Source organism: Martes martes, assembly GCF_963455335.1.
Source record: "Martes martes genome assembly, chromosome: 17".
NCBI classification, from domain to species: domain Eukaryota; kingdom Metazoa; phylum Chordata; class Mammalia; order Carnivora; family Mustelidae; genus Martes; species Martes martes.
In genome coordinates, this window is record NC_137905.1 from 32,987,907 (window position 1) to 33,005,998 (window position 18,092).

General features: G+C 53.9%; 1 protein-coding gene across 1 annotated transcript in view; it reads left to right on the forward strand.

Moving 5' to 3' along the window:
- The window catches only part of ZNF423 (zinc finger protein 423), a gene marked incomplete at its 5' end in the record, with an annotated part of 329,842 nt that overhangs the window by 48,812 nt on the left and 262,938 nt on the right, over positions 1–18,092 (forward strand). The window contains one exon of the mRNA XM_080828089.1: positions 12,793–12,852. Within this exon, the coding sequence (XP_080684215.1) occupies positions 12,793–12,852 (60 nt within the window). The remainder of the gene's footprint in view (positions 1–12,792; positions 12,853–18,092) is intronic.

An 18,092-nucleotide genomic window follows, 5' to 3' on the forward strand; every position in this document is an offset into this window, starting at 1 on the left:
AGGTATTTAAGCAAAGGAGGGAGGCAGAGGTAAAGAAAATTTTCTGTAACTCTTGGTGCAGGCTGTGTATGCTCCTGGCCAAGCTCCCGGGAGGTCTGGGGAGGCCCAGCCAGCCCTGGGGACCGGGCAGCTGAGGGGCCGGTCACCACTCTGGGTGTCCTGCATGCCCAGGAAAACTCCCACTGCACCCGCCTTGCCCGTCATCGTCTCCGGAACAGCACGTGGGGCCCGTGCTGTCAGTCCTGCCCTGGTGGGGCCAGCTGCCTGGTGGAGACACCAGGACCCTGAAGGCCCCCACGTGCATTCTAAACACCATGGGTGGGCAGTGGGGCGGTGCTGGGGGACACGTCTGTGCCAGTGAAATGTCCCCCTCCCAAATCAGACTTATTAAAAGTATTGACTCCTGAAACCGTAAAGTATTTATGAGGATTGCCCCTCCCCCTGGGACATCCATGCGGAATTACCAATGTTTGGAAATGGTCATTACACTTCGTTCCTGTGGACGGCTTGGGGCTTTTGAGACGAAGGAGGAGACGGAGAGCTGGTCTGTGCATCCCAAACCAGATGAAAACACTTAGACACACACATGAACACGCACATCAGTTTTCAATAAGAGACTCAGTTTCCTCTTTGCGTGTGTTTAAGATAAACCACATGTATAACAAGGTAGTGACATTTATTTACAGTATGTTAGCACAGAGGAGAAGTTGTTAAGGGGTTGTAAAAAAAATATTAGTTTCCACTCTATGATGCTTTTTAAATTTATTTATTTATTTATTTATTTTATTTTTTAAAGATTTTATTTATTTATTTGACAGAGAGAGATCACAAGCAGACAGAGAGGCAGGCAGGGAGAGAGGAGGAAGCAGGCTCCCCGCTGAGCAGAGAGCCTGATGCGGGGCTCGATCCCAGGACCCTGAGATCACGACCTGAGCCGAAGGCAGAGGCTTTAACCACTGAGCCACCCAGGCGCCCTTATGATGCTTTTTTAAAAAATGCAGTTGGAGAAAAGGCGAGAGAGTGGGATTCTGGTCGTATCCACTCCTCCCTTTGCATCTCAGACAGCGGACAGATCTGGGTGGGCACTGTCCCTTTCTCTCCTGAGCGAGGGGCCGGACCCCAGGCTATGTCCCGTGACCCTCGTGGTTCCAGCGCCCACCTTCAGGTTCCTGGCGCACAGGGGGCCTCTTCCGTCCACCACTCTGCAGGGCAGAGGTGCCCTTGGCTTTGTCACCTTCCGCCAGGGTCGGACAGCTGGTGGCTGAGTACCCACTGTTGCCACTGACGCAGGAAGCGGGAACCAGACCTTGTTGTAAATCCACGTTTATAGCTGCATGTTGCTGGTTAACGAGATCGTGCAGGGGTGACTGTATGAAATGAAATATATATATGAATGAGCAGATTAACCTCAGGGAGAGGGGATTAAACCAGAGGACAGCCTGGGAGGCCTGAGGCCCTCCACGTGTTAAGGCCCAGGCAGGCAGTTCCCCGAAAGGGAATTTGCAGGAAACCTCCCAGTCCCGAGCAGATTTACTGGGAGCACAGACACAATAATCCTATTTAGTGTCCCTCGCTGTGTGCCAGGCACTGGGCTAAGTTATTTACATGTGTTCCTTCATTTTGCCTTCAAATCAAATGGGGATTTTATGACTCCCGCTTTATTTATTTATTTTGAAAAGTTTTATTTATTTATTTTTTAGACCCAGTGTGGGGCTTGAACTCATGACCCCCAGGTCAAGAGTCACATGCTCTTCCGACGGAGCCGGCCGGGGGTCCCCGCTCCTGCTTTATAGATGAGGGCTTGAGACTGGGAAGGGCCCTGGGGAGAGTGTGGGGTTCCCCCCCTAGGCTGGTGCACCCAAGGCTGACCACAAAGACCCAGCTCTGGAGGCTTCCAAGAAGAGGTGACATGTCAACCCTGAGCCGGGAGAGGCAGGTGGGGCTGGCAGTAGGTGCATGAGCTCTGGGAGCCACAAGACCTGGCTTCGAATCGGAGCCCTGCCTCCTGTTGCTTATATAATTTAACCCTCCAAAAAACATTCAGGTAGGCCCTGGTTTCCCCGCCTGTAAAATGGGCACCGTCCTCCAGTCCCTCCACGGGGCCTATGGGAGGATTACACGTTCTACATGTGATAATGTACGTGGAGAGCAGGAGTACTGTCTCTCGCATCACCGACGCGTGTGGTCTTGTGTCAAGCGAAGTGGGGGGTGGGAGAAAGAGGAGGTGTAGAGGGTCTCCCTAAAGGGGCTGAGAATGCAGGTGGGGGCGACGCGTCGTCGTTTCCCTCTGCCTGGCACCTGGGCGTCGGGCTCGGAGCAGACGCGTTAGAGTAGCTTCTCGCTTTATCCCTTGGGCCACCATGCAGTGTGGCTGTGTGCAGAGAGGATCCCTAACCCGCGTAGGCCACAGCACACCGCGGTGGACAGGAGTTGACCTTCAGGAATCTTGCTTTGCCTGCCCCCTGCTGCAGATGGGGGGCTAACCTGAGTCCAGGGGCTGGGGGGTCAGGGAGGGATTAGCGGAGGAGGTGAGCCTGAGCTCCGGGCAGGGTTTCTGACCGGGAGAGAAGGGTGGCTTTGAGGCTGGTGGTCAGGCTGACCCTGGGGCCTTGAATGAGAAGCCTGCAGCTCTGGGCCTGTGTCCAGGTGTCCCCACAGAACCCAAAGGAGAGCCCGGCTGGGCCGGGTGGGGCTGCCTCAGACCCGCTCCCTCCCCCACCCATTTCTATTTCCTTGTTGAGGCAAATGCAATCTGATTTGGTTTTCCTGAATTCATCTGGGAGCAGGAAACTTTTTATTTACGTTAAAAAAGAGACCCAAAGACTTCTAAGATTTTTTCTGTGATTTTTATCATTCTTCCTGAAATGGGTTTTGCGAGTGCGTGTAGAAGGAAATCAGAATTTTATCTGTGGCGAAAGTGGAGACTCACCCTGGCTCTCCGCGGGTCCTCCCGCCCTGAGCCGCCCCTGGGGCCCCCGCTGTGGGCTTCAGAGCTCCAGGCTGGGGCTGTAGTTGTGGGTGGTCCCTGCTGTCCAGGGGCCTGCTGGGCACCTTCCCTAGCTCCCACCCCTCCTTTCTGTGTACACCGTGGGTCCCCACTGTTTCCACCTGTTTCTGCCTCACTCTGAGATTGGGATTCATTCGGCACCGTCCTTCATCCCATCGCCTGGTTGTTCATTTATTTCGTCACTCAGCTCTTAGGTGCCCCCCACCCCCGGCCCTGGGACACAACCATGACAATGCTTATCGATGGGGTCTCCACAGTCTAAGGGTTGAAGGTCAAAGTCAAAGTCCCTTTCTCATCTTTCTCTTAGGTCCTAGGTCACTGGAGGTACTCAGTGCTTAAGCAAAGGAGGGAAAAGGTCAAATACGTATTGGACGTATGTCTTAAAAATCAGCAAACTCGGGGCGCCTGGGTGGCTCAGTGGGTTAAAGCTTCTGCTTTCGGCTCAGGTCCTGATCCCAGGGTCCTGGGATCCAGCCCCGAATCGGGCTCTCTGCTCAGCGGGGAGCCTGCTTCCTCCTCTCTCTCTGCCTGCCTCTCTGCCTACTTGTGATCTCTGTCTGTCAAATAAATAAATAAAAATCTTAAAAAAAATTGAAAAAAAAATCAGCAAACTCTTTGTCCCAGTAATCCGGAGAAAAATCACTGACCAGGCTCATGGCCATGGCTGAGGTGTGTTGCAACACAGCTTCTCATACGGTAGACAGCGACTGGGAGTAGCCTGGGTGCCCAGCGCCTGGCCAGTGGCTCGGCTGGTCCCGGAGCCTCCGAGGACAGGGCCACCGTCACTGGTGACAGTGGCCCTGCACGATTTTTATGTGAAAAGATGATCACGGTACCTGGCTAAGCTAGAGAGGCAGGCTCCGGAGCCGTTGGTGGTGCTCAGTGACACGTGTTCTTACAGCTTTCTGGGAGGCCACAACAACGTATTTATACTCAGGAAGCTGTACTTTTTCTTTCTCAATTTTAACTCCCATGTATTTGCTGGTTTTCTACATTGTACATTATTACTGATGTCAGAGACTTTTATAAACAGAAAAAAGATGTTTAATCTAGGAAACAAGAAAAGGGCAACTGAGTGAGTTCTGGGTTTCTGGTGTACCTGGGACCCTAAGGGGGCAGAGCTTGGGGAGGGGGGGAGAGCTGGGGAGGTGCAGTGGCCTGAGCGCTGGGCTCTCCGTGGCGTCCCGTGGCTTCCAGGGCTGACTCCACACCCCCCCTCCCCGGCCACTGCCCCTTCCCTCCCTGCGCCTTCCGTGGCAGGTCCCTTTATCTAGTGCTGTGCTCACTGGGCCCCTGTCTTCCCAAATCCATACTTGTTCGTGCCCTGTCTGGGTCCTTGACATTGGCCGGTTGGTGGGAGTATTTACACTTCAGAAAGCAGATGCTACACACCAACGCCCTTTCTCCCCGAACCACCTGCGAAACGTTGGGCAACACGCCACTGTCTCCACTGGTTTCCCCTTGACACCCCAAGGAACCTGTGTGCGTGGGGAGACCCCAGAGGATGGTTCCCCTGGTGCTGGCCCAGGAAGGAACGGTGGAGAATCTTCTGTAAATTAGAATCATTGGGGAGAGAATCAGAGTCTTCCTTTGGCTGGCCGGCCCCGCTCAGTCTGGAGCTAGATCTCCTGTTCATTGAGGGCTGAAGTGAGACAAAGGGGTTAGGAATCCCAGTCTCAGCTTCACGCCGTCCCGGTTCTGTGACGTTGGGCAAGCTGCTTGGTCTCAGTTTCGTCATCTGTAAAATGGGGTCAATAAATGTACTTGCGGGATGGTTTGGGCCAGTGTGCGTGAAAATCTCCTGCTGGGCCCCTCCCCCAGAGGTTCTGCTTTTCAGAGTCTGCATTTCTTTCCCCCCTTTTTTTTCTTTTATCTTTTATTTATTTATTTATTTATTTACTTTTTAAGATTGTATTTATTGGACAGACAGAGACACAGCGAGAGAGGAACACAGCAGGGGGAGTGGGGGAGGGAGAAGGAGGATTCCTGCTAAGCAGGGAGCCCGATGCAGGACTCGATCCCAAGACCCTGGGATCATGACCTGAGCAGACGCTTAACAACTGAGCCACTCAGGTGCCCTATTTATTTATTTCTTTATTTGAGAGAGAGAGACAGAGAGACATCTCAAGTGGACTGTGCACTGAGCCCAGAGCCCGACTTGGGGCTCGATCTCACCACCCTGAGATCCTGACCTGAGCCAAAACCAAGAGTCAGCTGCTCCCCCGACTAAGCCGCCCAGAGGCCAAGAAAGGCTGCATTTCTCACAAGCTGCCAGGTGGTCTGGGGACCACATTCAGAGAAGCTGCAGAGCTTGGTGCCTGGTGAGGGCTCGGGAGCACCTGACATGGAGAGCTTTGTGTGTGTGGACTCCAGGGCCGGGAAACTAGGGCGCCTGGGTTCCAGGTCTGCTTCTGTCTTCCCTGCTGCCTCCTGGGTGGCCTATTTCTCTTCTCCAGGACTTTATTTTCCCTTCTGTGAAATGGGTCAGTAAAGGCTTGACTTTTTGGGCAGCAGCTGAAGGAGCATCTGTAAAAGCCCTCTGATACCGGGTGATTCTGATTAAGAGTCAGGGGGAGGCTTTGAGGGCCCCCGGGCCATGCTGACCTCTGCCTCCTCACCCACTTGGGACAGACATGGCTGGGCAAGCTGTGGCAGTGCACCGGTCCCTGGGGGCTGCTGACCTCCCCGGGCCTTGCTCCTCCTCCAACAGAACTTCGGGGTACTGTGTCAATAAAATAAGAAGAGAGTCGTTCTAACTCGCTTGGATGCTTCACTGTTCCTGATTCCGTTATCCACTAACGTGGATGTATTGGGTGTCTCTGTGACATTCAGTTTCCTCTTTTCCTGCCCCATAGCTGGGCTGGAACGGGCAGGGCTGGGGGTGCGTAGCTGGATGTTCATGGCTCTGAGCTAAAGCCACACTTGGAAACATCCCCACTGGCATTGTGAGCCCGTGAGCTGGCTTCTGGACAGATGCTCTGGCCCCCCGGGCCCCACTGCCTCATCCAAGAAGAGGGGATTTTCAAGACTTTGTCAGAGGGAAGCTGGGAGGCTGAAGCGGGAGCCAGTGGGTGGGGTGCTCGGCATGGCGCCTGGTGCCGCAGGGGCTCAGTGGAGGTTGGGTTTCCCCAGGGCAGCAGTCCTTGCTCTGGCTTGGATCTGCTCCAGTTGAATACACACCCAAGTGCAGTGGAAAGTATGTGCGTGAATGTGTGCAGTGCGTGTGTGCTGTGCATAGTACTTGAGGAAGGGGACGCTGTATGGACCAGGACGGAGAAGGCCAATAGATTTTAGCCTGCTTTGTTGAGGCTTTTGAACGTGCATCCATGTGTAGTGAGAAGGAGAGCCCTGATCGATTAGTGATGTCTGCCACGGGTGCAGGATCAGGAAGCTGGGCTAGGTTTGCCACGTGTATTCCATCTCTGGTCAGGTGAGGATCTGTTTCTCTCCTACTTCCAGCACACTTGAAGGGCGTCACATCCCTCACCCTAGTTTTCCCTTCGTCATTATCATTGTCTTCATTTTTAAGCAAAGAGTGGAGGAGAGGAATCCCATTTCTGCAAGGTTGCTCCAAATCTAGATTCTGCTGGGATTGGTGTTCCTGTTCCTTCCACAGATGTCTCCCAGCTTCTTTTTTTTTTGAAAGATTTTATTTATTTATTTGACAGACAGAGATCACAAGTAGGCAGAGAGGCAGGCAGAGGGAGAGGAGGAAGCAGGCTCCCCGCTGAGCAGAGAGCCCCATATGGGCCTCGATCCCGGGACCCTGGGATCATGACCTGAGCCGAAGGCAGAGGCTTTAACCCACTGAGCCACCCAGGCGCCCTCCCAGCTTCTTTTTTGGGTTGTGTGGTGTGGTGTGATGATGGGGGGTCGGAAACGGATGGGAGATGAGCCTGCACAGAGGCTGAGCCCCCTGGTTGTGACCACCAGAGGGTTCCACCTTTGGGGACACCATCCCTGCACTGTGGCAGGGACCAGGAGGCAGTGATGCCAAAGGACACAGGGCTGTCACCGGCCCTTCCTGGGGTGGGGTGGGTCAATCTCCCAGGAAAACTGATCTCGCTGTTGGAGCCTTCCCATCTTCGCAAGTGCACTGAGACCGTGGTGGTCAGCCGGGGACCTGGAGGAGAGAATGCTGACGCTGCCTGCCTGTTGACCTTGGGCTGTGTGCTTTTGGAATACCGTCTTATTCCAATCAGTCTCTGGACCCTCCTGTCAGGGGAGTACTCGTAGTATGCCCATTTCATAGAGGAGGAAACTGAAGGTCAGAGTGGATCAAGCATCTTGTCCCAGATTAACTGGCCTGAAAGTGGCAAAGCTGGAGGAACAGTCCTGGGGAGCCTTATTTTAGGACCCCCTCCTTGAACTCCTTCATTTTACAGTTTCTCTCCAGGTACCCTCATCTAGTCCATCTGTCCCGCTCAACGAGCTCTGGTGGGTGACTTCTGGAAGGGTCACCTTCCCAGTAAGGATGGACCAACTTCGTTTTTGGAGTTCTTGGACTATTACTGGATGTCTTTCTGTTCTCACCGTTTTCTCGCTAAGCAAGGCAAGGGAGAGAAAAGGAAGATGATGGGGGAGCAGGATCCAGGCTTCTGACCTCTTGGCCCAGGATGGGCCAGGGGAACAATTTATGAATAATTCTCAGAAAGTTTGCATCTTCTCATAGGTGCTCGTTCTAAAGCCAGTGCTTAAGGGGAGAGTCAGGCATTGCCAAGATTGCCGTAAACATTGATCACGAAGCTGCCGACTTGGAGACCCACCCATACTCTCTTGATCGGTTTGGGCAACAGCTTTGCCTCCCGCCTTGGAACATACCGCCTTTCGTTTTCAGCACTAGATCAGGGGAAGAAGTCTTCTGGGTAGGAGCCATGTTGTCCAAAAAGTAGATTTCTTTAAATCCTTGACTCACCCTCTTGGTGGTAAGGTGTGGACCGATGGATGAGGGGCCTGCAGGGCCCTTGTCCTTGCTCCCAGGCTGAGCTCCCTGGGGAAAAGGCAGGTGGTCTTAACCGAGCTATTTCAATTGTTACTTTCCTTTTGGCAGGTGGTCAGGGAACCATGAGCGCTAAGTAAATGGGTCATGGTGTGACCCTGTTATGAGATCTTGGCTCCTCTGAGGGTCTGAGCTTGGTGCTGAGGAGGCTGCCGTGGGGAGTCTTGGGTAGTCTGGGATTTAACTGCAGAGAACATTTGCTTCCTCATGCTGTCCCTCCTCCCAGCTCAACCTGCTGCCCAGAACCCATACCCGCCTGAGAGGACCCTGGAGAGTGTAGGCCTCGTGGTTGTGTTTGTTTGTCCTTGGCCCTAGTCATTTTGCCAGATGCCAGAGATGGTCATGGGCTACACTTTACAGCATATCTGTGTGAGTTAGACAAAAGGCTGACCATGCCTTTATGCAAAAGTTAGGTACTTCTTGCTCTAGGCATTCCTAGCCCTGCACCAGGACACGCTGTTTAGTGGACAGAGTGTGGGATAAATTTCCACCCTCTCTCACTACCTCTGCTAGGTCCCTCGTGCAGTGCACAACCCGCTCAGCTGTACACAGCAGTCCTCCTTGCTTTATACTTTTTCATTCCTTGAGATTGTTAGTACTACAAGCCAGGAATAGTGACACTCCATTTCATGCTTGATAATGGGAATCTGGGCTCTAGGTATATCCTTTATCTTCCTTGGCCCTGGCTTGGTGTGAGTGAGAGGGTTTCTTTAAGGATGAGCCCAGGAGAGGCAGTCATGTGCCCCTTGCTTAGCTCACCACCTCCACTGGGACAGGGATGCCTCCAGGGAGCCTCCGTCAGACCGCTGTGGGCACAACGCCTTCCTAAGGGTGGGATGATCAGTGGGGCCAAGGCCAGTAAAGCATGGAGAGGTCCCCTAAGACTTTGGAAACACCACCTGAGAATACTCTCAAAATAAAAGCCATTAATTTAGTGGTTCTTAGACCTCTCTTTGGCAGGCAGGTTGTGGTAGTGGTATTCTAGATCTTTCTGATGAAAAGCATGGATCCTTTTCCCAGAAAAATGCCTGTCTATTCACATGTCCAGAGACTTACATCCAGAGGCAGGGCCTTCTCAGATCCTTGAAGCCTGGCCAAGCAGCTGGCACTGGCGTGGCTTTGGGAGGAGGGAAGGGGGGTTCCTGGGCCCTGCAGACCTTGCTGGGGTCTTCCTCTGGCCCTTGGGTCAGTACTTACTTCTCTTCATCTCTCTGTTCACCTCCTGACAGCTTGTCCCAAGCTTTCCTACCTCTGACCTGCTCCCTGTCTGCCAACCCAGGTTCTCTCTGACCTTGACACCTGCCCCCCCACCCCCAGAGGAAGTGGCCCTGGGGAGGCGGCTTATACACATGCCCACCTGGCGCCCCATGTCCCATGCTACTGGGTTTCCCAAGCCCTGAGGCCCAGCTCAGTCTTTGGGCCTCACTGGCATGTGTTGATGACAAGGCCATCCTGGTGCACAGGGGCAGGCTGTGGGCCCTTCCTGAGCAGGAGAGTTGTTGTCCCTTACGAGCCTGCTGCTGAGTTGGGGAGACAGTGTCTGGTGAGGCTCATGAGCTGTATACTCCCATGGGGCAAGCAGACATCCACGACTCGTGATCCCAGAGCAGAGAGAGACTATGGAGTTCTGATCTGTCAGAAGCCTTGATAGAGCTTCAGAATCCTTCTTAACACAGCCTAAAAACTATGGTTAATATACCCTGTGCACGCTCCAATGTGAACACAGGCCCTGCCTCCCCTCTGTATATCCATACTCGCTGCCGCACACGGCCCTTTGTGTTCACACTCACTACACCTTCTCCCCGTGCTTACACACTTGCGCCCACACTACCTCCTGTTGTGTGCACACTGGCTTTGTGCACCCATCCTACCCTTGCCAATGGCCATCATTCACAGGAGCAGACATCCCTGTGTTCCCCTTGAGATGGGACAGGGTGGGGGTGCGCCTTGGCCTCAGTGGTGTCAAACACCTTTAAATTAAAAAGTTAGAGGGAGAGTCTGGGAAAGACTCCGGAAAGCACCTTACTCCTCTGGGCAGCGGGACAGCCCCTTTGGGTGTTATCCTGATGGGCACAGTGCTGGTAGCATTTTCTCTGAGATGCTCGGCCCTCAACCCCAAAGCTATGGCTTGTTCCCATCAGGAACACATGAAACATGGTGTGTTTCTACTTTCAATAGATGAAATGTGGGGGTGGGATGTTAGTGGGGTACGTGCCAGAAGGTGTAGGAAAATGCTTTCACGCCCCATGGCACGCCCCCCAGCTGTGGGCTGGCCCACAGCTCCTCGCTGTGAGAGACGTGGTTCTGGAGATGGCGGTGTGACGCGGCCACTTGCCTCTGGCGACGTTGGCCATTTTGAACTTCCCCAGCCGGCCAGCGTCGGGTCGCCCTCCCCTGCCACCTCTGTAGACTTCTCGTCCTAGGGAAGAGAGCCTGGAATCCTCCCAAGAGCTCCAAAATGGCAGATGTCTTCAGCCTTCCCATGATGGCGGAAGCCAGATCTGAAGGAGGGAAGGATGTGGCATTTTGGGGCCATCCCCCAGACCTTCAGATCTGGAAGGTCACACTTCTCAACCAGAGAACACGGGGCTGTTTGTCCTGTTACCTGGAGTACACTGCGCACCAAGGGAGAACTGGGGTCATGCATTGACATCATGATGCCCGTGATAGACACGGTACCCGTAGGGACCCACACAGACCTTGCTGAAGGTGACCAACAGAATTGCCGCATGGTAACCTTACAGACTGGGAATGCTTTCTTAATGGAAGCAAAATGCGTAGATCTTGGAGTGAGTGAATGGTGAGATGCGAAGGAAATGGATTTTCAGGTGTGGCTGTGGACGCCGTTAACAACCGCTCCCTTCACGCACGGCTGGCTTCGGATCGTTGGACGCATCGTCCGCCCGGGTTTCGGGGGCTGTCTGGTTGGAATCAACTTAGCGAGTAAGATCCGTTTTGTCTGGTGCGAGGTCTTGATTCATATTTACACAGCGGTGGGTTTGAAAACCCACCTCGGCTGTAACTTGCTGAGTTAGGGCAAGAGCCTTGGCCTCACCCCAGCTCGCCTCTGCCTTTCATCATCTGGATTCTGCATCTCTACTCTTAGGACGCAAACTTGGGAAAGAGAGAACACTCTGTTAGCGTTCCTTGGCCTGTTGCTCCTTGTCGTGGATGTCCCCTCTTGGGTTCGGTCTGCGAGGCTCTGCCTGGGAAGCGAGAGCGGGGACAGATACATGATCAAGGGGGCCGTGCCCTGCAGAGCCGGACTTGTTAATTCCCAGAGCTGTTCCAGCCCCAGTGCCAAACCCGCCGAGTGCCTGAGCCCCTCTCCAGCAGGGGCCTCCAGCACTGCACGCAAGTCTTCCTGCCACCGTTTGGCTTAGAGACCGTTATGAGCTGCCTTCAAGATGGCAAAACTGAAGCCTAGAGGTTCAATAATTTGCTCAAGAGGTAGAATCAGGATTCGAATCCAGGACGATAACCTAGCCTGCGTGCTCTTCTCACTGCTCGGCTGCCCAGCATGCTTGTGGACCTGCCTTCCGTGGAGAGGGCGGGGGGTGCTGCTTATGAGTCCCGAGCTGCTAGGATCCTGGACAGCGTCCTCTTGTGCCTCTGTATATGGTGGTTTCAGGATGCATCGATCTGCCCTTCAGACCCGCTTGTGGGTTTTAGCCCAAACTCCGCACGTACTCCCTGTAACTGTATAAGTCCTCGGTCATGTCACTTGGCCTCTCTGGGAGGCCGTTGATGAGGTGTACATGTGGTATTGCTTGGGAAGCTCTCCGCACTGCTCCTGGCTCACTGTGTATGCCCACGGAAGACAGCGACGGTACAGAGGGCACAGGCGGGACCTGCTAGCTTCAGCCTGCACGTGTTAGAACTTCAGAGACTGTTAAATCTGGAAAATACTGTGTATGCACATTTTTGGCTTAAACAAAGTTCCATTTTACAGAGTCCATAACCCAGCTTTAATATTATTACATGCCCCAGACTGGGATTAATTCCAGGATAAGAGCTTTATTATGTCGAATAGAGTTCCTCCCGTGCGCCCCTTGTGCTTGGCCTCCATTTCCACCAGCCTGGTCTTCCATGCTGGGGTACAGGGTGGTGGAGGTGCCCCATCCCTGTGCAGCCTTGTTCTGTGGGCTCAGGGGCAGGGTGGAGAGGTGAGTTGCTTTCTGATGTTACAGGCAGTGATGGCTGACCACTGGACCTTAGCATATCCCGAAGTCTGTCTGTGGGCCAGGTGTCTCAGTGTGAACAACAGCACCCCATGCTCTTCCAACCTCTGAGAGTGATCTTGTTTGTTTCACAAACAAGCTGTCAAATTTCAGTGGTGGTTTAAGGAGCTTTTGGGAGGAGGACAGTGTCTGCGGGATCAGGGAGAGGTCTGCGTCTCTGCCGTCTTCCCGCGAGTGACAAATGGCTTTGCCTCCAGTGGAAACTCTGATTATAGACAGTGATCAGTGGGAGCACGTAGAGAAAGATCCTGATGCCACATCTGGCTCTAGGCCGTGCTGTGATTGATTCATGATGTCTGCTAGGGACACGGAGGTGGGGAAACCATACTGATCCAGTACGTACTCGCTATTCAGGTTTTATTCTGATTATTTTGAGTCTCTGGGAAACCAACAAAGGCCTCTTTGTAGGCTTTATCCCCTTGCTTCTGATTGTGGGTATTAGAAAGACCCCCACAAATGACCCTTCTTCCTTGCCCTGTTCCCACCCTGATGGCCTGTTTGTACAGCTTCAAAACTCACAGGCCCATCTCTGTTCTCTCTTTCAGTTGAAGAGGGGGAGGCCTCGGACTTCTCGCTGGCCTGGGATTCCTCCGTGACAGCATCAGGTAAATGCCCAGGGCGCTGCTGGGGGAGTTGCTGGGGGTCCTGGGGGGTGGGCTCAGGAACTCAGGAAGCCACCCAGCTGGTTATGGAAATCATATTCTTCATGTCACATTCCTGTCTCCAGGCCAGACTACCCCGTGCACACGATTTTTATATCAGTTCCATATGGTCAATAAAATCTATTACATACGGAGACTAATATGCCCTATTCTCCTGGGGGACCACGCTTCCTTCTTGTGGGCGCGTTCTGATGGACCACGATACCTCCGTGACACAGGCTTTGAAGCCCCCTGCCATGGGCCTCACTGCACATTCATTCCAGTCTAATTGCATAAAACCCACTTTAATAGGATGTTTAAACTCCAATCGAAATCACAGTCCCTAGACTTCCCCTCCCAGACGGGGCTGCTCTGCTCTCCCAGGCCGGCAACCCGAGCCCATGCCTCCAGGGGGAGGTAATCGGGAAGTTCAGACTTCTGGGGCGCATGGCCCCCATCGGGTGATGCTGGTGACTTGGCAGTCAGGGGACTGGGGTTTTTGGCTCACTTCTGTCCTAGCACGAGCTCCTCTGTGCCTCAGTTTCCCCAGCTCTAAAAAGGAGCAAAGGGATAAAGTTTTCCTAACTGGAAAGTCCTACACTTTGGAGCTGCCTGTGGAACTTGGGATTAGAACTGGCTGTAGGGTCCTTGGGAGCTCTTGAGTGGAAGGTATGACTCCTGTTTGCTCTGCATCCAGCCAACACCTCTCTGGGCAATGGCCTCGGCTCCTAGTCCAGTAGGTGCAGCCTCTCCGGCCTCGTCCCTGTCCTAGGATCCTGACCAGCTGGTTCTGGATTCCTGAGGGAGCTAGAGGCAGGCCAATCTCAAGGAATCTTGGACCTGAGAAGACTCTGAGGGAATCATTTAGTCCAACTTTCTTGTCTTCTAGCTGGGGAAACTGAGGCACAGAGGGACCTTTGCTCTGGGTCAGTAGTTCCAGAAATGTGGTGTGAGGCATCAGGCATATGAACATTTAATGCTCAGATGGTTATACATTGGATTTGTGATTTAATGGCTATTTGTGATTGATGCTAAATTCATTTAAGTGAGAAAATTGCGTTGACAGTTTTAAGTAATGGCACATAATGCTTGGGTTGAGCAAAAATCATGAAGATGGTTTGCAAATGACTGAGATTTTGGAAATGCTGGTATAGATTACACAGAAGGGGAGTGGACAGCTAGCAAACCTGGGTTCCTGGGCTCCGTGTCCAGGGCTCTTTCCAGCATGAAGGGGACGCTGCTTGGAGAGTCTGAAGGATCCCAGCTGATTCAATTTTGGGCATGGTCGTATCTGCAGGTGCCTGGCCCTTGGTGACAGGGGCTCTCTCCATGGGAGAGAGGTGTTGTCTGAACCCAGAACGAGGGGGGCAGTGCTCACATTTTCAGAAGAGTCCAGGGTTAGGACAGACCTGGGGGTCCACACTTGGTAGGTTGGAGGAAGGGACTGCACAGCCCCTGTCCCATCTCTTTCCGTGCAGGGGAGACACGCTCCTGGGGTTGGTGGGAACACAGTGAGATTATAAATCTCCATGTCTCCTCCAGGGACCCTGACCCACATTGGGGTGCATGAGCTCAGGCTTCGGCCAACTCTGAAAATGATCCCCACTGTACTCCAAACCCCCGAACCAGGAAAGTGTCCAGCGTGGTGTCAGTATAAGGTCCTGCCACCTGGCCGCTTTCCCAATGGTGCCGGAGGCAGTAGAGACAGACAGGAACAGCAGTGCGGTGCAGGGAGGGCAGTGGCATCAGTCGTGGAGGAGGACAGCCCTGCGTCGGGGTGGGGGGCCTACTGATGCCTCCCTAGGGCAGGGAACTGTCTCTCGGTCTGAGATGTCGAGGGGCTGTGTGGGGGCCCTGCCGGTCTTGGGGTCTCTGCTGCCACTGTGGAACCTTGGGGCTCTCTGGGGTGGCTGGGCATCGTGGAGGTGGCAGGATTTGTCCGTTTCCAGCCAAGAGCTGAGCAGGCCCCGTACGCGTGTGCAGAGAGGTACATGGCTCTTTGTGAGTCCTCTCCAGTCCTCAGGGACTCCGTGGTGCCAGTCAACTTCGGATGGTCTGCTCGGAGATAGAGAGAGGGAGGGCAAAGCATCCGGGCACTGGATAATCCGCAGCCAAGCAGTGGATTTTGTTTTCTTTGGCCCATTTCTGGTGAATTTTTTACAGTGCGCGCAGTGTATTTTCCTTCCCAAGTTCGTTGGGCTTGGGCTGCGGAAGTCAGCTTGGATTCCCTGAGCTTGGGGGTCGTGAGCTGGTGCACATCCTGGGTGAAGGGACGAAGTCAGTTTGGGAGGCAGCACTGGACGAGGGTGATGTCACATTTGTTGAGCCTTGACTTGGTGTGCGCCTGGCGCAGGGCGAACGCTTTCCCTGTGCTCTCTCCTCCAGCCATCACGACAGCCCCGCGAGGCGGGGCTCTTTCCAGAAACTGCCCCAGAGCTTCTCCACAGGCTGGTTTAGGGCCGGCCATCTGGTGGCAGACGGGGCCAGCGGCCTGGTTAAAGCTGCTTTAGTATAACGCTTTTCATTAAGCTGAGAAAATGTCACTTGGCCGCATCAGAGAATGGGGGCAGGTGCCAAGGAAGATTATGGGGAGCAGAGCCTCCCCGAGCCGCCCTTGGCACTGCTCTGAGAACTGCCGTCTTCATTTGGCGGACGGGGGAAGGAGGCTCAGAGCTGTGTGGCAGCAGATCCGCGGTCCCCGGCCAGCAAACTGGAGAGGGGACTCGAACCCGAGTCCTCCCGTGGCCAGACCCTGTGATCTCACCTCCGCGCTGCCTGGTGCCGGAGGGGCAGTGAGAGCGAACCAGAACAGGGGGCATCGCGGGGGCTTCCCGAGGGTCCCTGGGGGTACCGGCCACGGAGGGTCTTGGTCTCCTCCGATCAAAGGAATCCAGGGTGTGGCGAGCAGGGTGGGCTGAGCGTGTTTCACTGGGAGGAGCACGGGCAGCTCCTTCCCTAAGGGGGCCCAGCAGCTGGGCTGCAAGTTTGGCACGGTGCCCTTCTCCCTCGCCCACTTTGCCCTGGCTCTGGGAGTGTGATGGAGAACCCCAATAAAGAAGCAGAATGCTCTGTGTGCTCTCTGCTCACCTCTGGCCTCCTCCAGGCTCCCCTGCCCTGGGGGACCCTGTGGTCACCACCCCCAGGAACAACCTGGCCTGCTGAGTCTGCCCTTGTGTCGGGCCCCTGACAGTGATGGAGAGCCCGCCCGCGGCCCTGTTCTCTGGCCGGGCTGGGGCTTCCCGGGAGTCGGGGAGCCCGGCCTCCTCCTGCCCCTCGCCATTAGACACCGGGCTCCTGAGAACAGAGCCCCAGGACTGAGCACTGCGCTCGGAGCCTGGGTGTGGGGAGCATAGTAGGGCTGGGGTTTTAAATCATTCCCAGTTGGATCCTGATTTTTTTTTTTTAACCCATGGTGGGGGATGATGAGGGAGCTGATAGCTTATAAGGAGATAACTGAAGCGTGATTCGGAACCTGTTTTGAGCCACGGATGCCTTTGAACATCCAGTGGGAACATTTCATGTGTGATTTCAGGGACGTTCGTGGGTTTGAATGCCTTAGAGATGGGAAAGTCTTTTGGGGGAGCCCCACAGAGGTCCTCCCTGTCCCAAGGCTGGCCTGTGGCCCAGGTGAGGGGGCAGGCTGGGGAGGGTCTGTGGTAAAATGTGACAGGCCCTGCTAGAGGCACACGGTGCCAGGGACCAGACCCAGAGCTGCTGGGTCATCTGAGTTTGTATGTATTTATGTATTTATTATTATTATTGTTATTCTTTTTAAAGATTTTACTTATCAATTTTCCAGAGAGAGAGAGCAAGAGAGAGCATGAGGGAGAGCACAAGCAGGCGGAGGGGCAGAGGGAGAAGCAGACTCCCCACCGAGCAGGGAGCCCGATGTGGGACTCAATCCCGGGACCATGGAATCGTGACCTGAGCCGAAGGCAGCCGGTTAACCGACTGAGCCATCCAGGGGTCCCTGTATTTATCATTTTTTAAAAAATTATTTATTTGAGAGAGAGAGGTCACACACGGTGGGGGGGGAAGGGTAGAGAAAGAAACAGGCTCCCTGCTGAGCAGTGTCCCCGCTGAGCCCGACGTGGGACTCCATCTCAGGACCCCAGGATCATGACAAGCAGAAACCGAGAGTTGGACTCCCAACCGACTGAGCCACCAGGGGCCTCTTGGGACGCCTAATATTTTCAAGGTTTATCTAAATTGCAGCCTGCACCCGTCCTGCATTCCTTGTTGTGGCTAAATAATGTTCTGCTGTATGGGGAGACCACATTTTGTTTATCTCTTCATCCGTTAATGGACATTAGGGTTATTTTCCCCTTTCGGCTGTCGTGAACATGCTGCTGCGGACTTCCGTGTGCCGGGCTCTGCTGGAATACTCATTTTCAGCTCCGGGGGGCATACACCCGGGAGTGGAACTGCTGAGTCCTGTGGTGACGCTGTGCGACTTTTTGAGCAACGGCCGAACTGCTGCCCACAGTGGCTGCCTCATTTCACGCTCCCACCAGTAATGTGTCGGGGTTCCAGTTTCTCCGTATCTTCACCAACAGTTGTTATTTTCCTTTTTAAAAATTTTTTTAAATTTTTATTCTAGGGGCACCTGGGTGGCTCAGTGGGTTAAAGCCTCTGCCTTCGGCTCAGGTCATGATCCCGGGGTCCTGGGATCGAGCCCCGCATCGGGCTCTCTGCTCAGCGGGGAGCCTGCTTCCCTCTCTCTCTCTGCCTACTTGTGATCTCTGTCTGTCAAATAAATAAATAAAATCTTTTAAAAAAAATTAAAAAATTTTTATCCTAGCCTTCCTAAATGTGAAAAGGTATCTCATTTTGGACAACTCATATTTAAAAAAAAAAAAAAAATCTTTGTTCAGGTCACAGAAAGGCCTTCTGCCAGCTGGTTTCAGCCTGGTCACCAATTAGGAGGTGGTTAAGGGTGCACTTCCCAGAGGGACCTCTCTGTCCCCCTGCCCTGCCCTCCCACCAACTTCCCGTCTGAGGAGGCCTGTCTTCTCTTCAATGCTGCTTCTCCTTTCCTTCAAGCCTTTGGAACTCGGTCTCCAAGTGGCAGGGACCAGGATGATCATGAGCCCTACGATGTGGGTTTTCAGTGAACCAATCCAACCAAACTGAGCTTTGCCTCCCTTGCTCTGATCGTCGAGTTTGATCGGGGGCTGGGGGGGCTCATTTCTCTATAACCGTCT